Below are 20,040 nucleotides of genomic sequence, written 5' to 3'. Positions count from 1 at the left end.
TTTTTCATGAAGTATATTGAAAACTACAAAGTGGTGTGTAATTCAACATGTTAACATATAATTATTCAGCAGGTTTCATTTGACGTTAGTAGTTAATTCTAAGTGACTACACGCTATTGTTTCTAATCAATCGCCAATCAGGTGTCAGCTACTTCACCCTCATCTGTTTCCCTCATTTTGAATGTTCAATTACATTCCCTGCAGCAGCTCAGGAGAACTGGTAAAGCTAATGAAAAAGCAATCCTGGATATTGCCTCCTCGTTGTGAAAGCTGAGAGTGAGAGCAGGTTCTACCTGGCAGGTCAGTGCCGGCAGCTCAGCTAGGCAACGAAGGTCACGACTCAAGCAGGAGACCAAGAGCCACCTGGGAAGGCTGTGAGAAAACACTCCCCGCCGCTCGCCTTCTTCGGCAGCTTCGTTTCTTAAGACAACCACCACCCAAAAACCCATTCCATTACTTAGCTGGGGTCTGTTTGCAGTGGGGGATCAAATTGTGACAAACTTGGTTCTCAAGCCTTTTATTAAGCCAACCAATCACGAAAACAGAACGCCATGACCAACGTTCTAAATTCTAGAACTTTTGATGTCTGAGGTTTCGTCACCATCGCATGAGAAGTAATGGCCCGCAGTGCAGGGGATAATAAAACCTGTGCAGCCGAGCTGCCTGCTGGACTATGACTGATCGGCACGTAACAGCAGGGTAATGAGCCTGAGCGCGGGGCTAATGATTCACCATCCACCCTGCAGGAAACCTCCGATACAGTACATTACACAAGCAAAGCCATCCAGGGGGGTTTATTAGTTTGCTTATAGGTTAGCTGGGAGGTGACTTAATCATTCCGCTGTTGCGTTGGACAAGGCAACGGGCAGCAACCACACAGGCTGTCAGTCCCCTTCAGGAGTTTGCCCTCCTGTTTGCACTTGAATAAACTGCGTGGCTCACGTAATCAAGCCAGCGCAGACCAGATGAGTCTTTTTAGAAAAACGAGACAGCAGCTCCTTTAATCGTCCTCTGCGGAGGCACGCATTTCCCGGAACACAGAGCAGTAGATTTAGAACAAACTGCGTTTCCAGTAAACAGGGAAGTATGTGGGGTAGTCTGGACCGGCCAGTGCCTGAGTTATATGAGTCACTGGTAAACAGCACTGGTTCATGCTGGCTCTGTGATTACTCAGCTTGCACATGACCTCTGACACACATCTTCATACCCGATCTTCTGCTCAGTAAAGGTCAACGGCTCACAAAGCTAATAAGAGTCGAGTCTTATGATAGAAATACATCTGATGTAGAAATGTGGTTGTATGGTTGGTCTAGTAGGTTTGCTGAGGTGCACTTACAATATAAAAAACCTGCTTTTTATTTATCAGTTTCCAAGAGAGGGGATGGGAGGTCTCGATATTAATATACTGTTAAAAATGAAAGGGCTTCGCCCTGATTGTAAGCTACGAATAAATACTGTTAAAAAGTCATTTTGGGTTCTGTTTTCGGAGGGATGGTTTTCATCTGAGATCTCGCCGCACACCCGAGTTAAACAGAAGCGGATTAAAAAAACAGATGGGATGCCAGCTCCAAATGTCTCTTACTTTAACGACTGAGCGTTACGCAGCTGTAAGATTAAAAAAAAAAAAAAAAAAAAAAAACAGGTCCCTTTAGCTCAGCAGTGAAGAGGTTAATTCTGATGACGCGGGTCGCTCAGCAAAACGGACAAGACAAAAATGCACAGCGCTGTCTAATATTACCCCAGGAGCCGGTGACCTGGTCTGTGCTGGGAAGAGGAAAGAAGGAGGGAGGCGTTGTGCAATGCTCTTTCCTCGGAGTCTTCTCACACTGTCCCAGTCTTGTTTACTGCAGTGGCAGAGTGCTGAGTGTGCAGTGTGCTCTGTACAGGGAGGGGCCAGCCAGCCAGCCAGGCTCACTTCCCTTTCCCTGAGTCTGAGTCAGCTGATGGGACAGAGAGTTGGGACTGCTGTGTGCATCACAGCCTGGCACTTCACCATTAGCAGCTCAACACTGGCAGGCATGACTGCGCTCAGTCTGCACCCTTTCAGCCAGGCTTCTTGTTCTGCGTGCGTATAAAGCGAACTGATTAAAATTCAAATTCATAATGAATTCCAGGACTCGGGAATAACACCTGAATCTCTTCTGCATTTCGTTCTGAAGTCATTCAATTTGAACTCAGCCCTGTTCCTTCACCTGTGATTGCAAAACCTTTAGGTTCTCCTTTCCCCTCCCTCCGTTCTAAGGAATTCACAGTAAACTCTTCACTAATTTATACGCCCACGAATGCACACCTTACACATGGGAATGAGCTGCTTCTCCTGTGTAATAATACCTGGGGAACCGTGCCCCATCACAACCACACTCGATTAGCTGCTCCTGTTTGCTGGTTAACCTGGATTAGGTTTCTTTGATCTGGTTTTTAGACACTCAGAGTGAAATCACAATGTTGGGCGGCATCTTCCACAGCAGCCCTTCCCATTGTAACTGACCTGACAGGTGAATCAGACTGTTCCCGGCACACTGCAGCAGCACAGATAATGTATAAAGGGGCCTCGGTGCTTTCTTTCACTGCCTCCCAACCTATCCTTGAGAACAGGACCCTGATAAAACAAGTGTTTTTAGCTAATTTCTGAAATCTGTCTGTCATGCGGCGAGCTTCAGTTAAGCATTCAGGGATCAATGATATGCCCCATTAGGAACCTCTTGTAGCTAGCTAGCTGCCCAGGTACACAGGCTCTCCTGGTGTGCTGAAAGACTAAAGCACTCCTGGTCACGATGGGAAATGGCAGAATCTAATTTAAAAAACTTCTCACTGTACATTGCAGTATATAACTACAGTCGCAGACAATGTGTTTATAATAATCAGCACGAGCGAGCGTGCTTTCAGTGGCAAAGAGTTACCAATCGGGTTTGCTTCATGCTGTTGAATAACTGCACTCATTATTATTCATTAGTACCTGCTATTCCGTTAGGAAGCTGGTAGCTGACTGCACTTAATGCAGTAATAGCCTCTCTCTGTCTCCGACAGTGGCTGTGAAGGTTTCTAAAGTCGCTGGTAAGTGTCTCACTTCTCCAGAGCTTAGAAGTCAAACACATCGAAAAAAAACTTTCAAAGAGAGCAAAGGCACTGCCTTACGCAGCAAAAACAAACACGGCTGCTCTGAGTGGTTAGTGCAACAGAAAAACCACAGCCACGCTAAGATAGCAACGACCCAGGTCATGTGATTCCCCTGCTGTAAACAGCTGCAGGGCCACTTGCCTGCCCAGGCTTGTTTAAACTGTACTGTTTAAAAGCTGCGTCCCACTGAGGCGAGCCCTGATGTGATAACCAGAGGCGCTGTGGAGAGCCAGCAGGAAGCTGAAACCAGGGAAGGCTGCAGATCTGTGTTTCCTGCTTGGGAGCCGTGCTGATGAGAGAGGATCAAGACTGAGGAACAGAAGGGATGGGTGCCGGCCCTGCAGGTGTATTTCTAGTAGGATTAATGAGATGCACAAATGTTCCCTTTACTGAAAAACCCTTATATAATCCCATCGAATTACCCTGAAGAAACTCAAGCAGAACCGCTAGCAAACAGCCATTAAAAAAAAAAGAACCATGTGAATTTAGATCTTTTATTTAACATCGTGTCGTCAAAGAAACTACAAATGATACCGCAAAACTCTACCGGAAGAGTACAGCATTTCGTGTTAGATTTTGAAATGTCACGTTTTTCAATTTGTGTCAGTTTTTTCGTTAAGTATATGGAAAAATACCAAGCGGTGTGTGATTCAATATGCTGACGTAACATTATTCAACAGGTTTCATTGGACTTCATGAAGCAAAATGAGTTCATTCTATAGGGGGATGCAAACCTTTGGCCCTAGCTGTGGACACTGACAGGCAAGCAGTTAACAAGAGCTTCTGATCTGCAGTAATAAATTACTAAATAAAAACTCGAACTCAGCAGATCTGGGTAGCGATGTGGAATCAAGCAGGGCTCTGTGTGTGCGTGTGTGCTGACGGACACGATGTCACACTTTGAGAAGCTCTCTGTTTGCTGATCAATCCACTGGAAGAACAAGGCAGCCGCACCAGCTGTCTCTAATGAGGCTCTCAGGCAAGTCTGCTGCAGCACTGCCAGCTGAATTTCACAAGTGCGATCCTTAACTCAGTCTGCTCCCAGACTCACATACCCATTCATTCTGTGGGCTTCAGCAGAGTACACTACTTAACCCTGCTCCAGCTACTCAATAAGACCCTGTGTTGCCCCTGTGTGTGACGTCTGTAGTTTACATCCACTCTGTGTAAGATCATGGAAATTCACCTGACTTCATTCGCTAACTCGTTTTGAAAACGCGATGATCACGTATCGCTTAGGGGAACGTCAACAGAGTATTAGTCTGTTCCAAAAACAGGACCAGGCTCCAGCCAAGTCTTAATTAATCGATCGAACACCTAGGTTCAATTCAAACAGGGGTGGACAAAGTCAGCCCTTCCACTCCTGGTCTTTGTTCCAGCCCTGTTCTAAACTGTTTAACTGAACCAATCAAACCTCCATCCAGACCCTGAAGTAGCTCATTATCTCATTGTACCTGTGAAACCTGGAGTGGAACGGCCCTCCAGGATCGGGATTGGACAGCCCCGAATTAAACAATGAAAGCCCTATCCTCATAACAAAGAGGCATTGTGGGAGTCAAAGGAGGTCAGTCAAGCTTGTTTCTGTGGATCCTCTCCCTCCTCTCCTGATAGGACCCACGGATCTAGCTAAGCATGCAAAACAAGACACACCACTGTGGATTTCAGTTCCCATTGTGGGGGAGTGTAAAGCCAGCAGCTCTATGGTCCTCTGATCTCCGTACAATGGCAAGGAGGAAGGGCAACAGCACATTATGTGTTTGAAGGGCAGACAGTAAACACGACCAGTTAAATGACAGTCAGGCGAACGTGGAGGGTCAATAACTGGTTTAGTCCTAGTTAATAATAACCCTTTAGCGAATTGAATAGAGCGCATTCTCCAGATTAATGAAAGGAGCATTGTTTTTAAACCCTGTATACCTGCAGAACAGGTTATAAGGCAGTACAGTCATGGCTCCCATTTGTCCCATAGAGCCGTTACACTAACACTAGTCTTCTGGTTATAAGGCGGAACACAAACAGCACGGTCTCTTAACTATGGCTCCGGACCACAGCGCTATAAAGGGGGAGCCCTGTATACAGTATAATTACACAACACAGCAAATTGAACGTGGCTTACTGTGAGGGAGGTGAAGGTCATGCACATCCCACCAAAGCCATTGAGAGACAGAGCGATGAAGATGAGCACCGACAGGGCTGCGGGGAAAAACACACAACAAACAAACACGGCTTAAAAACACAGGAGCCCACTGCAACTAATACAGCACAGACAGCACAGGCTTATACACACGGCTGCAGCCGCTGCCTTCGTGAAGTACTGAAAACAGTGACTTAGCCAAGGTCTTAATGTCTTAACATGCCCTAATCACATCCCGAAGAATGTTCTCTTTCATGAAGACGCTGAACGAATTCATTGAAACAATAGCATCTTATTAAAATGTAGCAATATATAATAATATATTAACACTAATCAAAAACGATCTGATGGCTGTCTTTATGAGTGTCTGTCCATCAACAGTAAATGATGCATCTCTAAAATGTTTGTGCTTTAACTTACAGTTTGGGTTACTTGCTCCATAGGCGATGAGTATGCAGGACACAGAAAAGCAGGCACTAAAACGAACAAATATCATTTCAGACTTTTCAGACTGAACAGTTCAGTAGCACACAGGGTCTTGTATATATACATATGGAGCTGATCCTGCTACAAGGTATCACCACAATTGAGTGTGGGAAAGTTTCGTCACAGTATGCTGGGACAGTTTTCCAATAGAAATACAGCAAGGTTGTCACGGTGTGCCCGCTGTACCCACCTTCCGAGCAGACGCAGTTTGCGGGGCCCGTATTTGTCCATGACGATGCCCAGGGGCAGGGTGATGGCGCTCAGCAGGAAGGAGCCCACGGTGAAGGCCAGGTTCAGCATCTCGTCCTGTTCCTTGCAGATCAGCCAGCCGTTCATGCGGATCACCACGTCCATGGTGTTCCCATCTACAGAGCTGTTAGTCCGGTTCTCTGTGTACGTGAGAGAGAGAGAGAGAGTGAGAGAGAGAGAGAGTGAGAGAGAGAGGGAAGTTAATAGATTTAATAAACAGCAAAAAAAAAACAACAAACGCGGTTCTGTTCTCAGATCTCAAGTCAGAGATGTAAGGGACTTTGGAAGATGAATAAGTGGCTAATTAACTAGGAATCATTAATTTGCAACAAAATAAGGTCAAGTCATTTTTTCATTCTTTTAAAGATGTCAGTACACTAGAGATTCACACACGCACTGCTAGAGGTTTTCATAACCTTGGTCCACAACAGCGACTCTATTTAGACTGTGTTAAAACGTACTAAATAGACCACCATGCAGCAGTGATTTGTGATTGCTGAAGGGTTCTGAATAAGGAACAATGTGTTTGCATGTCATTTGAATACATTCTGAAAGAGTCCCTATCTCTTCTATGGTGCAATACTAAGTTGCCCTCCCTCTTATCCTCCAGGCCTTCCTGACTACATGGGAAGCGTCTTCTGGCAGGGCAGGGTTTAACTGAGGACCCAGGGAACTGGGTGAAAGGTTAGGAACACTGCAAAAACAAGCAGATAAATAACCGAGCACAAAGACAGGAAGAAGACAGCTGTAAAAGCCCACAGTAAACAGCCCAGGGGGGGTGTTAAGAAGTCCTTGGTGTTGCTACGCAGATCTGCTTCCTCTGAAGAAGTGATGTGATCACGTGACAGCTGCTGCCTTTCACAATACCCAAGAACCCCAGGGCTAAGGAACATTTCAATTACCAGCACCTCTGTCAGAGAATATACTGTATGTTCCCCCCGAATATATGTTCCCCCAAGAATGAATATTCGTTCCCTCTAGGAACCAATATTCGGGAATATTGGTTCCCCTTCCAAATATTTGTACCCCCTTATTTTTTTGTAACAAAGTCATCTTTCTTTGCATATAAGTCTATATCAATGCACTTCAACTAAAACCTTAATTTTGAGACAACTTTCCCTAACCCTAACCCTAACCCTAACCCAAACCCAGTTCCCTCTGACAGGTCTCACCTACAATAATACATGATAACAGCATGGCAACAGTGCTCACATTTACTAGCATCATACACGCATCAATTACATAAAAATATGATAAAGAACAAACATGCATTTAGTGGGGAACAAATGTTTGCTGGTGGGAACAAATACTCGTTCCCCTGGGGGACAAATATTAGGGGGAATCTTGTCTTGTCTGGAAGGCAGCTGACATGTTCACCAGTAGAAAGTGATAAACATACAGGCACTGTTCTTTAAGTGCATGTAATTGCAGATGCGGTTACGCAGCAGCACAGCTACACGGCAGCACGTGTAATTTCTGTGTTATTACAGGGCAATTACAGACCGTGTAGATTCAGTTCCTGTAATTCTTTTAAATGTGAACGCGCTCCATATTTTTAAATTGCGCATGTGTAAAACATGTGGGCTGCACAGTCAGTGTCTAACTGTGTCTTTTTTGGGGGAATTGAAAGTGTTACAAGAACATTAGTGAACGCTTCCCGTTATTTGATTGCAAGAGGCTTCCCACATCGCTGTGCGAGTGAAAGAGGATGGAGTTGTGGGGTGGGGGTGGTGGTATGGAAACAGCAGCTGTTTTGTAGGAAAGCTTTGCTGAGTCAGGCTCTTTTGAGTCAATAATGTTGACAGCATCCTGCATTAAGAGTCTGTCATTTTACAACAACGGCCCCAGTTCTCAAATACCTTGTTTCCATGCACCACTCAACCCTGCTGCCCCTGACACTGCGTTTCCATGGAAATTTAGACGACCCGCATTGGCTTTCAATCAGAGCTGCCCCTCAGTATTTCTGGACCCTTTCTCAAAGCAGGTCAAAGCGGATTGGGTGGAAGTAAGTCACAACACTGACTAATCAAGTGACGAGTGGGCGTAAACGTTTTATCCCTATCAGGGGTGAGCTGGTGCCTCCGTGCTTTAATATTCTTGTCTCGTTTTTTGTTTTTTTTAGTAACAAAAAGCTCTAAAGCATTGTTCGGATTATCAGTAGCAAAGCAATCGCGTCCATCCTTTCGGTTTTGCAAACAAATGAATGCGACCTTAGCCGCAAGGCTTGCTGGGAAAGAACCGCCAACATCTGTCGCAAAAAGTCGCATTGCACGGAAACAGCGTCTTTTCACTGATCTCGGACAGGCTATCGATGGGAGATCAGGAGAAATGAACCCGGATCAGCTCGGACTGGCGCTCAGTCCCTGCTCATGGAAACAAGGTCAAAACGATTTACTCCAAATCATCACTGGCCCAATTTTTTTTTCAGCAAGGAGAAAGGCACCCAAAAAAAAATGTCACTGAACCTGAAATAAACCATTCAGATGTTTCACTCAGGGTCTTGTAGGCAGTCTTCACAAAAGTCTGAACTAAAACCCACAACAGCACATTCCTTTCAGTACAGGAGGCTTGTGCAAATAACAAAAAACCCAGCCCTGCTCTTTGTTTAAGCTGTTGAGTGGGTGGTTACCCCGACTCTCACATGTGACAGCCCCCAGGGTGGAGGGTGTTATGACTCTTACACAAACGGTTAGCTGTTCCTCGCTACAAAGAAGCCACAGTGCGCCAACCATACAGGTGTTTCCTGAAGTTTTCAGACAGACTGGCAGCACGAGCAACTGATGAGAGTTAAAAACATCTCTAACCTCTGTATAAGATACAGTAGACCCTGATATTGATGCGATACAGCCATCCGAAATGGCTGTATCACATCAGATAGTTTGTATCAGGTAGCAGTGACGTCACATTAAAATTAGCCACACTGTTTTTATATTTATAGTACGGGGCGCTGTGCAAGATTCAGTGGGTAGCTGCTCTGTGCAATGACTATCCACTTCTATGGCTAATCAAACTTAAATCAGGCTTGTCCTCAACTTGCTGTACACATCTTTTTCCCCATGCTGTCTCGCAACAGAACTGAGAAGTTCAGCGTACAGTGTCTGCCTATTTTTACACAGGATGCCTGCAGCTGCCAAGGGACCGGTCAATATTTACAATGAAGCCAGAGGGGATTAACAGCCTGTTGCTATTATTGGAATGGCAGGTTGGTGCCCATCCTTCCTGAGCTCCAGGACTCCCTTGTGTTTCCAGCGGTCCTGCCAGCATCACTGTCTGGAGTTTAATGAGGTGGAGGAACCCAATGCAGAACACACAGGCTGGGGCTGCACAGGAAACACCCTGTTTGTGGCTCTACGGTTAGGACTGTGAAAAGTCGATAACGTGCTAGCTCAGTCAAGGGGGAGAGGCAGAGGGGTGAACAATTCACCTACTTGAACTAAACTATTAACTAAACTACTAGTCCCTTGACCCCAAAATCGACACGCTCTCTTGTCCATCAGTGTCAGTCGAAACACCAGCTGTCTTGTGACCAGTCCTGGCTTTTGGGAGGGAATTCAAACGCTGAGATAGCAAGTGACAAACACACCCATCAAGGCAGTGCCAGTTGAGGGTTTTTACTCCCCTGTCTGTCTTGAAGCTGATAAAGGTCTGTACAGTGAATGTCTGTTGTGCTCTTTCGAGTAATGTGCAGCTTCTCGCGGTCAGCAATCCATACTCCTCTGTTACGTATTAACTGATGCTTCTAGGTTTTTAAATAAATGAGACTGAGTGTTTAACCTCTGACCTCCTGGCCTATACAGATTGGGCAAGAATGTGTTTGAAGACCGCGGGCTGATGACCGTGCGGCAAAATCAAGCCCAGGATACGCTGTGTAACAAGGTCCAGCACAAAGCTCCCCCTCACAGGAGTGGGCACTAAACCAGCCCACTGTTTATTTAATACACTCTAGTTAAGTGGCACAATAAAATTTTAACACAGGTGACGAGGCAGATGAGGAGGCAGGGGGGGTGGGGGGTGTTGTGTCTCCATGGAAACGCAGTCAAAGCCATTTGTGAAAACAGACCGTGCACTGTTGTAAAGCAGGAAGTTCACATCAATTAAAAAGTAGATCATATCTGTCAGTGAATTTCAAGTGATTTTTTTTTTCCCCAGAAACAAATGGTGCTAATGACTTTGGAGTAAAGGTCTTTGTGAAGTTCCCCTCAGTTTCCACTTTCATCCTGGCTGTCGTAATCTCGCCCAAACAGCGTGCCAGCTCCTAGCTTTCAAAGGTCATCAGTCTCAATGTGCAATAAAACGGATTTCAGAGGCAGCGTTGAGAAACTATCACCACTGACTGCCAACCAAAGGGCTGCTGTACCCCTCCAACACCCCCCACCTCCAGCAGGCAATCTCATTGTCCTCTCAGAGGGTCACAAAGATTAACGAGGCAGATAAGCCCTCAGGAAACCTGCAGAGCTCAGTGTTTGCAGGAACTCTTTACAACTGATAAGAGAACCGGTAAGCACAGGTGTAGAGGATAAAAAAAAAAACAGCTTCTAATTGATCAGCAGTACCTCTAATTACACCGAAAAGAAAGCGCTTAGGAGATTAACTTATCTGCTCTCACAGCTTTCCAGTAGCGGGTAGAAAACTAGCCAGAGCCTTGTAGCATGTGGGGTGGTTCATTCGATCACAAAACACAGTCAAACCTCCAGGCTTCGGAAGCCGTTCATTGAAGATCACTGCAGTAGAATAACTGGCAGGCTCTTGTGTAGACTTTAAATAAGCCCACTTGACAAACTCTCCTGTTAGTTTATTAGCACACACAAGAGTGGGCTCACCTTAGTCAGACCGGAACTCTCATAACAGGCAAGCTAAGTCACATGACTCTATATCTATCTATATTTTCGTGGCGTTCCAGTAACTTTAGATTGTTCGCCTGGGCAATTCCAGGAATCTACAGGTTCAGGGGTGACACCTGTAAGAGTTTTAGGAGCAACTCTTGCAAAATTCCTGACACTGTTACAAAGTCAAAACTAAAGGTCAGTCATGACAGTAATTATGATTGCCTCGCAATAACTGATTAAAAAAAAACAAGCAGATTCCAACTCGATGCAAAAACAGAATCCTAAACCACAGATAAGATAATTAACCGCTGGGGATAAAAGGTAATTAAAGCTCTCCGATACCGCGGACGCAGCAACTGGTTTCCAAAGACCTCATCTGTTCGTCTTTCTCAGAAACCTTCAGACTGTACAAAAGTACAAAGTGCCACCCACTTTGTGCTGAGTTTGATGCTTTTGTTGCAATCAGAGCTGAGTCGATTACTCAGTTTGTTTAACAGTGTGCCATAAAAAAAAGAAGGGTCCAAACCACGCCTGGTCTCTTATCGCTGGTGAGAAACGCACACATGCAGAAAACACCCAGCTTAGTAAATCAGCTGCACAGGCACGTTTTTTGAGCGGGTACCTCAACTCAGCCCGTCTCCTGGGAACAGTAGTACAATTTGTGGACTTTACACTACTCTGGACTCCAAAATATGTGGAATCGGATGCAGTCAGCATGTCCTAAAAAACATTCAGATCTTCAAAGGTGCATTTTAAAATCACGTACGAGGGACCAGCAGTTTTGTGTGCAGCTGTCATCCCCGCGCAGTTTTGCTTTGGGGTCCTTTTGCCAAATATGAGACTCCTCGGGTATTAGCTTACAGTACAAAGGTAAAACTATCAGTACAGGGTACTGTAGACTTATTGCCTTCATCTGTGTTTAAGATGATTTTGATAACAAGCTATTACTAGTTGCGGATATGGACAGATCTGTATAATAATTGTCAGTAGGTATATAGACATATACCTCAGTCTCAGTCCATGCATGTGTTTCAATGCAAGATCACTGAGTGCAGCAAACGCACACACCCCAGCTTTCACCACCCGTCTACCCAGTGCCTCTAAGCATAAGAATTGCAACACGTTGGTATGATCAACAACTGAGGGGCATTGGGGATACTGCCCCCTAGTGTATAACACAGTCAGGGCATTGGGGATACGGCCTCCTAGTGTATAACACACAGGGCATCGGGGATACTGCCCCCTAGCGTATAACACAGTCAGGGCATCGGGGATACTGCCCCCTAGTGTGTAACACAGTCAGGGCATCGGGGATACTGCCCCCTAGTGTGTAACACAGTCAGGGCATCGAGGATACTGCCCCCTAGTGTATAACACAGTCAGGGCATTGGGGATACTGCCCCATAGTGTATAACACAGTCAGGGTATTGAGGATACTGCCCCCTAGTGTATAACACAGTCAGGGTACTGGGGATACTGCCCCCTAGTGTATAACAAAACCAGGTCAGCACTGCTCAGGGGAAAGGAAGACTGATTCACTTCAGGTAGAGTGGATTGAAAAAAGACAGAAAACAATGAAGGTCTAGGAACCATCAGTCTCTGCTTTCACGTCTCACAGTGCTAAAGTGCTCACAGTAATTGCTGGCAGACACTGAGAGGACAAGGCGTCAGGTATCTCATATCATGCTGAAGATTAGATACCTTAACTGTTTTGTTTTTTTTGTTTTTCTTCCCCATTCCCTTTACAAAAGCTTGTCCTTCTCTTTTTCATAAATACAGCCGCTGCACTGTCCTGGAAGCCTTGTTTCAGTTCCCTCTGATAGTGTTACAGTTGAGCTCTGTGCAAAGTCAGCCCAGGCTATCTGATAACCAACAGCAACCCGCCTCTGTGAAAGGTAGTGTCTGTGTACAGTGAGGTCGCCATGGAGACATGACATCTGAGGTCACTTAAGGTCAGGGGCCATGCACACGCATACAGGCTCAGGGGACTTAGACTTACCTGGTTCGTGGCAGAGGTAGGCATAGAAGCCCTCGGACTTGAGCATGATGAGGAGCGATCCCCAGCCCAGGAGCACGGCGGAGAAGAGGAGGTTCTCAATCACCGCGGTGACCGCCATCCACCAGCGCCGGGCGTGAGCAGTGGCAAGCGTCGGAGCCATGGCAACGTCAGAGAGGCGTGGATGACCGGGAAACTAAGATTCCGACCTGCCGGGGAAGAACGGGGAGAAGCAGTGCATGAAGACAGCAAAAAAAATAAATAAAACTAGCGGCTTTGATTTCAAAGCGAGATAGAGTGCTGAAGAGACCTTGAAATGCATGGCTTGGTTGTTTGGGTCTAGTTTTGTAAAATGAACAGGCGTTTCCTTGAAATCTACTTGAATCTGAGGGGGGTATTTTCAAACTTTTACTCCAGTCTTTACAATGAACAATTGAAAGGATACATGGTTAATGTTACACAACGAGAACCAAAGACTAACGTGTCATTTGCTTTGTATTACACAATATGTTTTAATGATACATAACATACACATAGCCGGAGGAAAATGGTCTTTGCTTTTAAACTCTTGTAACACCAGCTTGTTCCTAACTCTTGTTTTCAATAATAACTCAAACCCACACTACTGCCAGAGTGCAGCTTGTTCCTTTCCAGCACTGAAGCACAAATGCCTGGCTCTACCTGCAGAGTTGGCGATGGTGTCACCCTCATTACCATACAGCAAACCATTTATCTCCTTCGCACGTCATTGTGCGTGACAGAGAATTTTTTTTGTTTTTCCCCGACTCATGTTACGCTGAGTAACGGTACCCCGCATGAATGCATTAGGCACCGCCTACAGCAGCAGCCCGCTTGCATGTTAATGTTTTGCAACTGCTTGCTTGTCTCCTCTCAACCACATCAATGCGAACAAAAAACGCCATTTTCAACGTGTGTAATTTGGTATTTGTGGCAAAAACAAGACCGCTCAGACTGGTTCTAACTTCTTTGTGTGGGTCACGACAACGAGTAAAATGGGTTGAATTTTGGCAGGGTGCTTCAATTCATTTGCTTTTGTAATTAATGAATTAATTAATCGAATTCATAACTCATTTTGTGTATTTCCTCTGCTTTGCGGTAAGCGCCTCAGTCTCACGTAAACAACGCTGTCCTCGCTCGCACTCTGCGAGCCAGGCGCGTGTCAGTGCCTTCCTCCTCCCACTTTGGCGCCGAAGCTCCTCCCGCCGGTAGCTGATTGGGCAATCGACTCTCCTTCTCCGTCTTCCATTGGCCCGCAGCTCCGCGAGCGCTGTAGGGGGGAGCCAAGTGCGCCAAGTTCTAGCCGGTTCGAACCAGCGCGGCGCGAGATTTTGCAATGTGCACGCGGAGAGTATTTATGTTCTGGTTTTCTGTGTTTGTTCTTCAGGGTGGGGGTGGAGGGGCTCAGAGGAGTCGAGTCCCGCTGTTTCGTCGCTAAGGCTGTGTGGTCCAGTGGTTAAAGAAAATGGCTTGTAACCAGGAGGTCCCTGGTTCAAATCCTATCTCAGCCACTGACTCATTGTTGGACCCTAAGCAAGTCACTTAACCTCCTTGTGCTCCGTCTTTCGGGTGAGACGTAGTTGTAAATGACTCTGCAGCTGATGCATAGTTCACACACCCTAGTCTCTGTAAGTTGCCTTGGATAAAGGCGTCTGCTAAATAAATAATAGTAATTGTATCTTCTCTAGTAATTACTCGACGAATATATAACACGATATAAAACGCTCTAACAACTATTCACCAAACTTGACAACCTGATTTTCGAGAAAGTAAACACTGTCTCACGATTACTAGAAACGGGATTTTTTTTTGGGGGGTGGGGTGGGGGGGTTGCTTAATTTAAATAAAACTCATGTTTTATTTTTTTCCCAACACTAAATCTTCATTAAACTGGTCCGCTAGCTGTGGTGGTGTTCACAGAATAACGGGGTGAAGCATTCAAGTGAAACAGGCTGTTTTTGCATGGAGGAAAGCGAGTCGCTGTAACTGGTCTGAACTGGACTGGCCCCGCTGTCACAAACACCTCGCGGTCTGCATAGATACTTACAGGCGGCTCACACGAAGCTCCGCGGGTGATTGTGTAGTTGTTAACGTAACCTCCACATACCTATATATAGAGATACGTCTTACTTTGCTATCATCTTGTTGTTTTGCACAGGAAGCATACGGACACTTTAATATTTCAATGAAGAAATATATGCATGCACCACAAGTAGCAGGATCCGCAATACTATGCGATACAGCCAGTGCACACCAGAGAAAACATTGTTCTGGGTCTCCTATGCTTAACCGACCATGAATGACAATGACAAATATCTGCTTCAAGTCAGCAGTAATAACTAACATACGAAAAAAAAGGAGTGTTTGATTTCATTTTGATTTGATGTATTTTTTGCTGTTTTTTTTCACTGCCCTGTATTTTATAGCCTCTTAATTATTTATATTTCAACTTCGCTGTTAATATTTTTTTCATCTAAACACATAGCCTTACCTTTATCTAGAAACATACCGCTGTTTTTTTTTTTTTTTAAGAGAACGCTTATTTAAATTCCTCGTGTAAAATGTCATACATGAAGCCCTCCGTTATATTACGCGTTGTTTTATTCATCAAACCCTTCAATTCACTATTTCTAGCCAATCTCCCCTATAGAGCGCATACTGAAAACGTAAAGAACCACCGCGTGTTTCAGTGGAAACGAAATCAGTTTGTATTTGTTTAAACACATTTATACAAGTACCAGTAACGCGATCATTACCCCCACACTGTTACTGCAGCCCCGCAGAGAGGGGTAATACAAACCATTCACCGGGTAGCTAACGCTGCGCTGTTTTCGCTCCATCATATCCAGTAAGAATTAGAAACATGCACATCTATATCAAACAATAATATATGATATATTTGCCTTTTTTCCCCAGGGTGATCTCAATTCTGTTTTTATGTCAGTAAGCAATCTTGACGCAGAATAAGCCAGCCTGTAAATACCCAGGTACATGATGCGGGGAACAATGTTTCATACAGCCGCTGTTATTTCAAATAGAATAATAATTCACCAGCAAAATGGCTTTCTGAAATCATCATCCATACTTCAATGCAACTGTCACCCTCAATGCATGCTTTTCTAATAAGATGTGACAGTATTGGATTTGCTCTTATCTAATTGCAGGGCTGCTGTTCTGCATGCCACGGTGTCCTGGTCATGCGTTGCTTGTTTTTCTCTTCGTACCTGTCACTGGTCCTGAGTGAAATCTGCAGCCCCGCTCGCTCGGGATTGATGTCGCGCTGGTGATGCTAGTAGGTGCAGCTTGCTCGCTGCAGTGTTTCCTTGACTCGAGTCTGTTCGTGCTCCCTGTTCAATTTCCTCTTTTTTATTTAGCTCAAGAATATTGCACAAACAGAGCTGCGACGCGATTGGCTAGAGGAGCGGCTAGATACAGACCTCAGCCAATCAGAAAAGCGGTTCGAGCTTTAGGGATTTCGAGCAAAAGAGAAAACAGCATAGGGTGCTTCAGTCTTGTTCTGCAGAACAGAGAGAAACGAGAAGGGGGTGGAAATAAAACTTCTACAAAGAACAAAAACACCGGGGTAGATGTACACATGTTTACCAGTCGAAACGTAAATCACGAGGAGGCAGGGTTTAGCTGTGTCAGAAAGACATGAGGGTCACAAAGGCGAATTAATCAAACAGGCAGGCTTGAAGAATGAAAGGGCGTCTTTATGGATTATTAAAAAGTGGGAGTTTAAAGTCATACTATTAGTATGACTTTAAACTCCCACTTTTTATATATGTATATATAGGAAGCAATCATGTGTGCCCCTTTACTATTACTTTACACACAAGAATATTAAAAAAAATAAACCAAACTCCTTTAAAGGAACAGTGAAAGGGTGCAAAGTTCAACAGTGTTGTTGAAGCTGACACACTGGGATCCTTCAAGAAGCTGCTTGATGAGATTCTGGGATCAATAAGCTACTAACAACCAAACGAGCAAGATGGGCTGAATGACCTCTCGTTTGTAAACTTGCTTATGTTCTTCTTATGTTCTTCAAAGGATTGAGGACGTTTCTTTCCTAAGAGTCCTTCATTGCGCGAATGCCATATGTTAGCTGATGAAGGACTCTTATGTTCCAAGCGTCCTGAATGCTTTATTTTGTATTTATTTTGTATTTTTTTGTATATTTTTTAAATTCTTGTGTGTACAGTAATAGTAAAGGGGCACACATGATTACTATATGTGTGTGTGTGTCAGTGTGTGTATGTATATGGTGTGTATGTGGTGTGTGTGTATATGTGTATGTGTGTATGTGGTGTGTGTGTGTATGTGGTGTGTGTGTGTGTGTGTTTATGTTTTCAATGCTTTAGGAGAATTTCCTGCAATTAGTTTAAGATGCATCATTAACAGTGGAAATGGCATTGGACTGTAGCTGTTGAGTGACGTCATTGCCATTCTTAACGTGCAAGTTCGTATGGAAAGTCATTGAGGAGCTTCTTCTGTATAGAGATCTTTACTCCCGACAAGCGCAGAAGATACTGGAAAGAAACTGGAGCAAGGACTCACCACTTTTAAACTTTAAAATATGCTCATGGAGATAGGAATGTCTACATAGCTTACAATGCACGTTTGGAGGATTGGTGGTTTTGATAAACATCTGTTCTTTCCCAGACTCAGTAGAAGCCGGCTTGTTGTTCCTAAGCTGCCGGTCGCAGCCCCCCTCTCAGCCTCCGAGATCACGTTACACTTGTTTTGGAGTCTCGCTCGTGTACATCAAGAAGAGTCACTCCTTCCAATGCTGCACTTAATCAGCCTTTAGAGGGGGCAAAGGTTAAAACAATGTCGTCATCATAGATCGTAGTTCCCCATGCCATAAAACTAAAACTAAAAAAAAAAACATTTTTATTTATTTATTAAATGTATTTGATTTCGCGTCCCAAGTCACATAACTTCTCAGGCTGCGATTAGAAAGTTGCCCAACATCTTTCCGCCGCCGTTATCGGTTGCCTTTACCCATAAGCAACAATGGATGCTGTCCGGTAATTAAGGGTATAACTCTTAAAAAACGAAGAGAACGTTGCGCCACTCTGACAAACAAAGAACAGCAGTTGCTTCCCAAAAAATGCCGTGCCCCCCCCCCCCCCAGAATTGTGTACTAGTGTACTTTCTATTGAGTTCATATTGTTTCTACAGTCACACATTCCAGGCGTTAAGCACATTTATCAGGTGAGCTACATTTATAACCTGGCAGTCCCATTTAATTAGGCACCTTATTTTAATTTTTATTACATGGATTTATATTTTTCCCTCGAATGACTTTTCTTTTTTTTCCAGATAAAAGGTGGTTTCACTTGAGCCTGTAGTGTTATATATAACACGTGTTTAAACTTTTGACAGGACAATCGAAGCCTATGTTTCATTTTCAGTAATTGTGTGCAGCAGGGCAGGCGTTCAGAGTTGGAGATCTAGAGACTCTATATACGGCTCTGGGAGAACTGATACATCAGCGCCCCCTTGTGGAATGAATTCGAAAGAACAGTAACAAGTACCCTGGATTTTAATCTACGAGTTCTATACTGGGGTGTTTATGAAGCGATGCATTATTGTGGTTCGACGTATAAACAGTTCTATCAGAGATTTCCTGCGTGTCGTGACAATTTCTTTAAATTTAAACATATCTAAAATGATATTAAAAACGCAAGATAAGGGGAGCTTTATTTTACATTGCCCTTCGCTCGGCTATTAAATAATAGATGACACCAGAGATAAACACGTTGGAACTTGCATAACAGCTCTCCTGCGCCCCCTATGGCAAAATGACAATAATACATTTAACACAATTGTTTCTAATGCATTTCAGTCGGCATTTTTTCTTTTTTGTCAACATTTTTTTTATGTAATTTGTTGGGAAACAAAATAAATAGATATATTGTTTTAAATAGGCCTATACAATAAATCATAGATGCATACAGTAAGTATGACACAATAAAGAACATAAGTACACAAACAGACATCAAAAATAGGGTTAACGATAGAGAATAATAAGAATAACAACAAAAGTATCCGTTAATTAAAAGTTATGGCTTTTTTTAAAGCATAAGGTCCTTGAATTGCTGTGAGTTGTTAGCATACAGTAATTTAGTGTTCGGCGATGCTTTTCCATTAGCGAGTCCCCGCTGCATTGATGGCTGGATAGTACCGACTTTAATACTGTTCCAGTCTTGGCAGTCACCATTGTACAGCAGAATTCAAAAAGAACTCCTAATGACAACGAACACGTCTGATGGTACAAGTGGGTTATCAGGGTGTGTTTCACTTTTAACTTAAAAACACGTCAGCCAGTAGTTGCTTTATCACTTTGCATGGTGGGTGTATTGAGACACGCCATTGTGTAGCTCGATTGAATAGACTCTATTATGCTTTAGGGTAAAGTGAAGTGCATATGTTATTCTTCAATGGTAGTAAATCGAAACTGCATGGATTACCATTGCAAATCGAAACTACATGGATTACCATTGCAAATCGAAACTGCATGGATTACCATTGCAAATCGAAACTGCATGGATTACCATTGCAAATCGAAACTGCATGGATTACCATTGCAAATCAAACTGCATGGGTTACCATTGCAAATCGAAACTGCATGGATTACCATTGCAAATCGAAACTGCATGGGTTACCATTGCAAATCGAAACTGCATGGATTACCATTGCAAATCGAAACTGCATGGGTTACCATTGCAAATCGAAACTGCATGGGTTACCATTGCAAATCGAAACTGCATGGGTTACCATTGCAAATCGAAACTGCATGGGTTACCATTGCAAATCGAAACTGCATGGGTTACCATTGCAAATCGAAACTGCATGGGTTACCATTGCAAATCGAAACTGCATGGATTACCATTGCAAATCGAAACTGCATGGGTTACCATTGCAAATCGAAACTGCATGGGTTACCATTGCAAATCGAAACTGCATGGGTTACCGTTGCAAATCGAAACTGCATGGGTTACCGTTGCAAATCGAAACTGCATGGGTTACCGTTGCAAATCGAAACTGCATGGATTACCGTTGCAAATCGAAACTGCATGGGTTACCGTTGCAAATCGAAACTGCATGGGTTACCGTTGCAAATCGAAACTGCATGGATTACCGTTGCAAATCGAAACTGCATGGGTTACCATTGCAAATCGAAACTGCATGGATTACCATTGCAAATC

The 20,040-nt window shown here is 44.1% G+C and overlaps 1 protein-coding gene across 2 annotated transcripts in view; it reads right to left on the bottom strand.

The window, feature by feature from the left end:
* The window catches only part of LOC117430839 (large neutral amino acids transporter small subunit 4-like), a 29,888-nt gene extending 13,683 nt beyond the window's left edge, over positions 1-16,205 (bottom strand). For both annotated transcript variants that reach the window (XM_059000549.1, XM_059000550.1), the window contains exons 1-5: positions 16,051-16,205; positions 12,812-13,017; positions 5,928-6,126; positions 5,672-5,727; positions 5,234-5,310 (exon numbers count right to left, since the gene is read on the bottom strand). In XM_059000549.1, coding sequence (XP_058856532.1) covers positions 5,234-5,310; positions 5,672-5,727; positions 5,928-6,126; positions 12,812-12,971 — 492 coding nt within the window. In that variant the 5' untranslated portion in view covers positions 12,972-13,017; positions 16,051-16,205. The remainder of the gene's footprint in view (positions 1-5,233; positions 5,311-5,671; positions 5,728-5,927; positions 6,127-12,811; positions 13,018-16,050) is intronic.
* Between the last annotated feature and the right edge of the window lie 3,835 nt (positions 16,206-20,040).

The sequence above is a fragment of the Acipenser ruthenus genome, chromosome 26 (assembly GCF_902713425.1).
Source record: "Acipenser ruthenus chromosome 26, fAciRut3.2 maternal haplotype, whole genome shotgun sequence".
Lineage (NCBI taxonomy): Eukaryota > Metazoa > Chordata > Actinopteri > Acipenseriformes > Acipenseridae > Acipenser > Acipenser ruthenus.
Note: the sequence above shows the minus strand (reverse complement) of the source record. Positions and strands in the feature narration are given on the sequence as shown.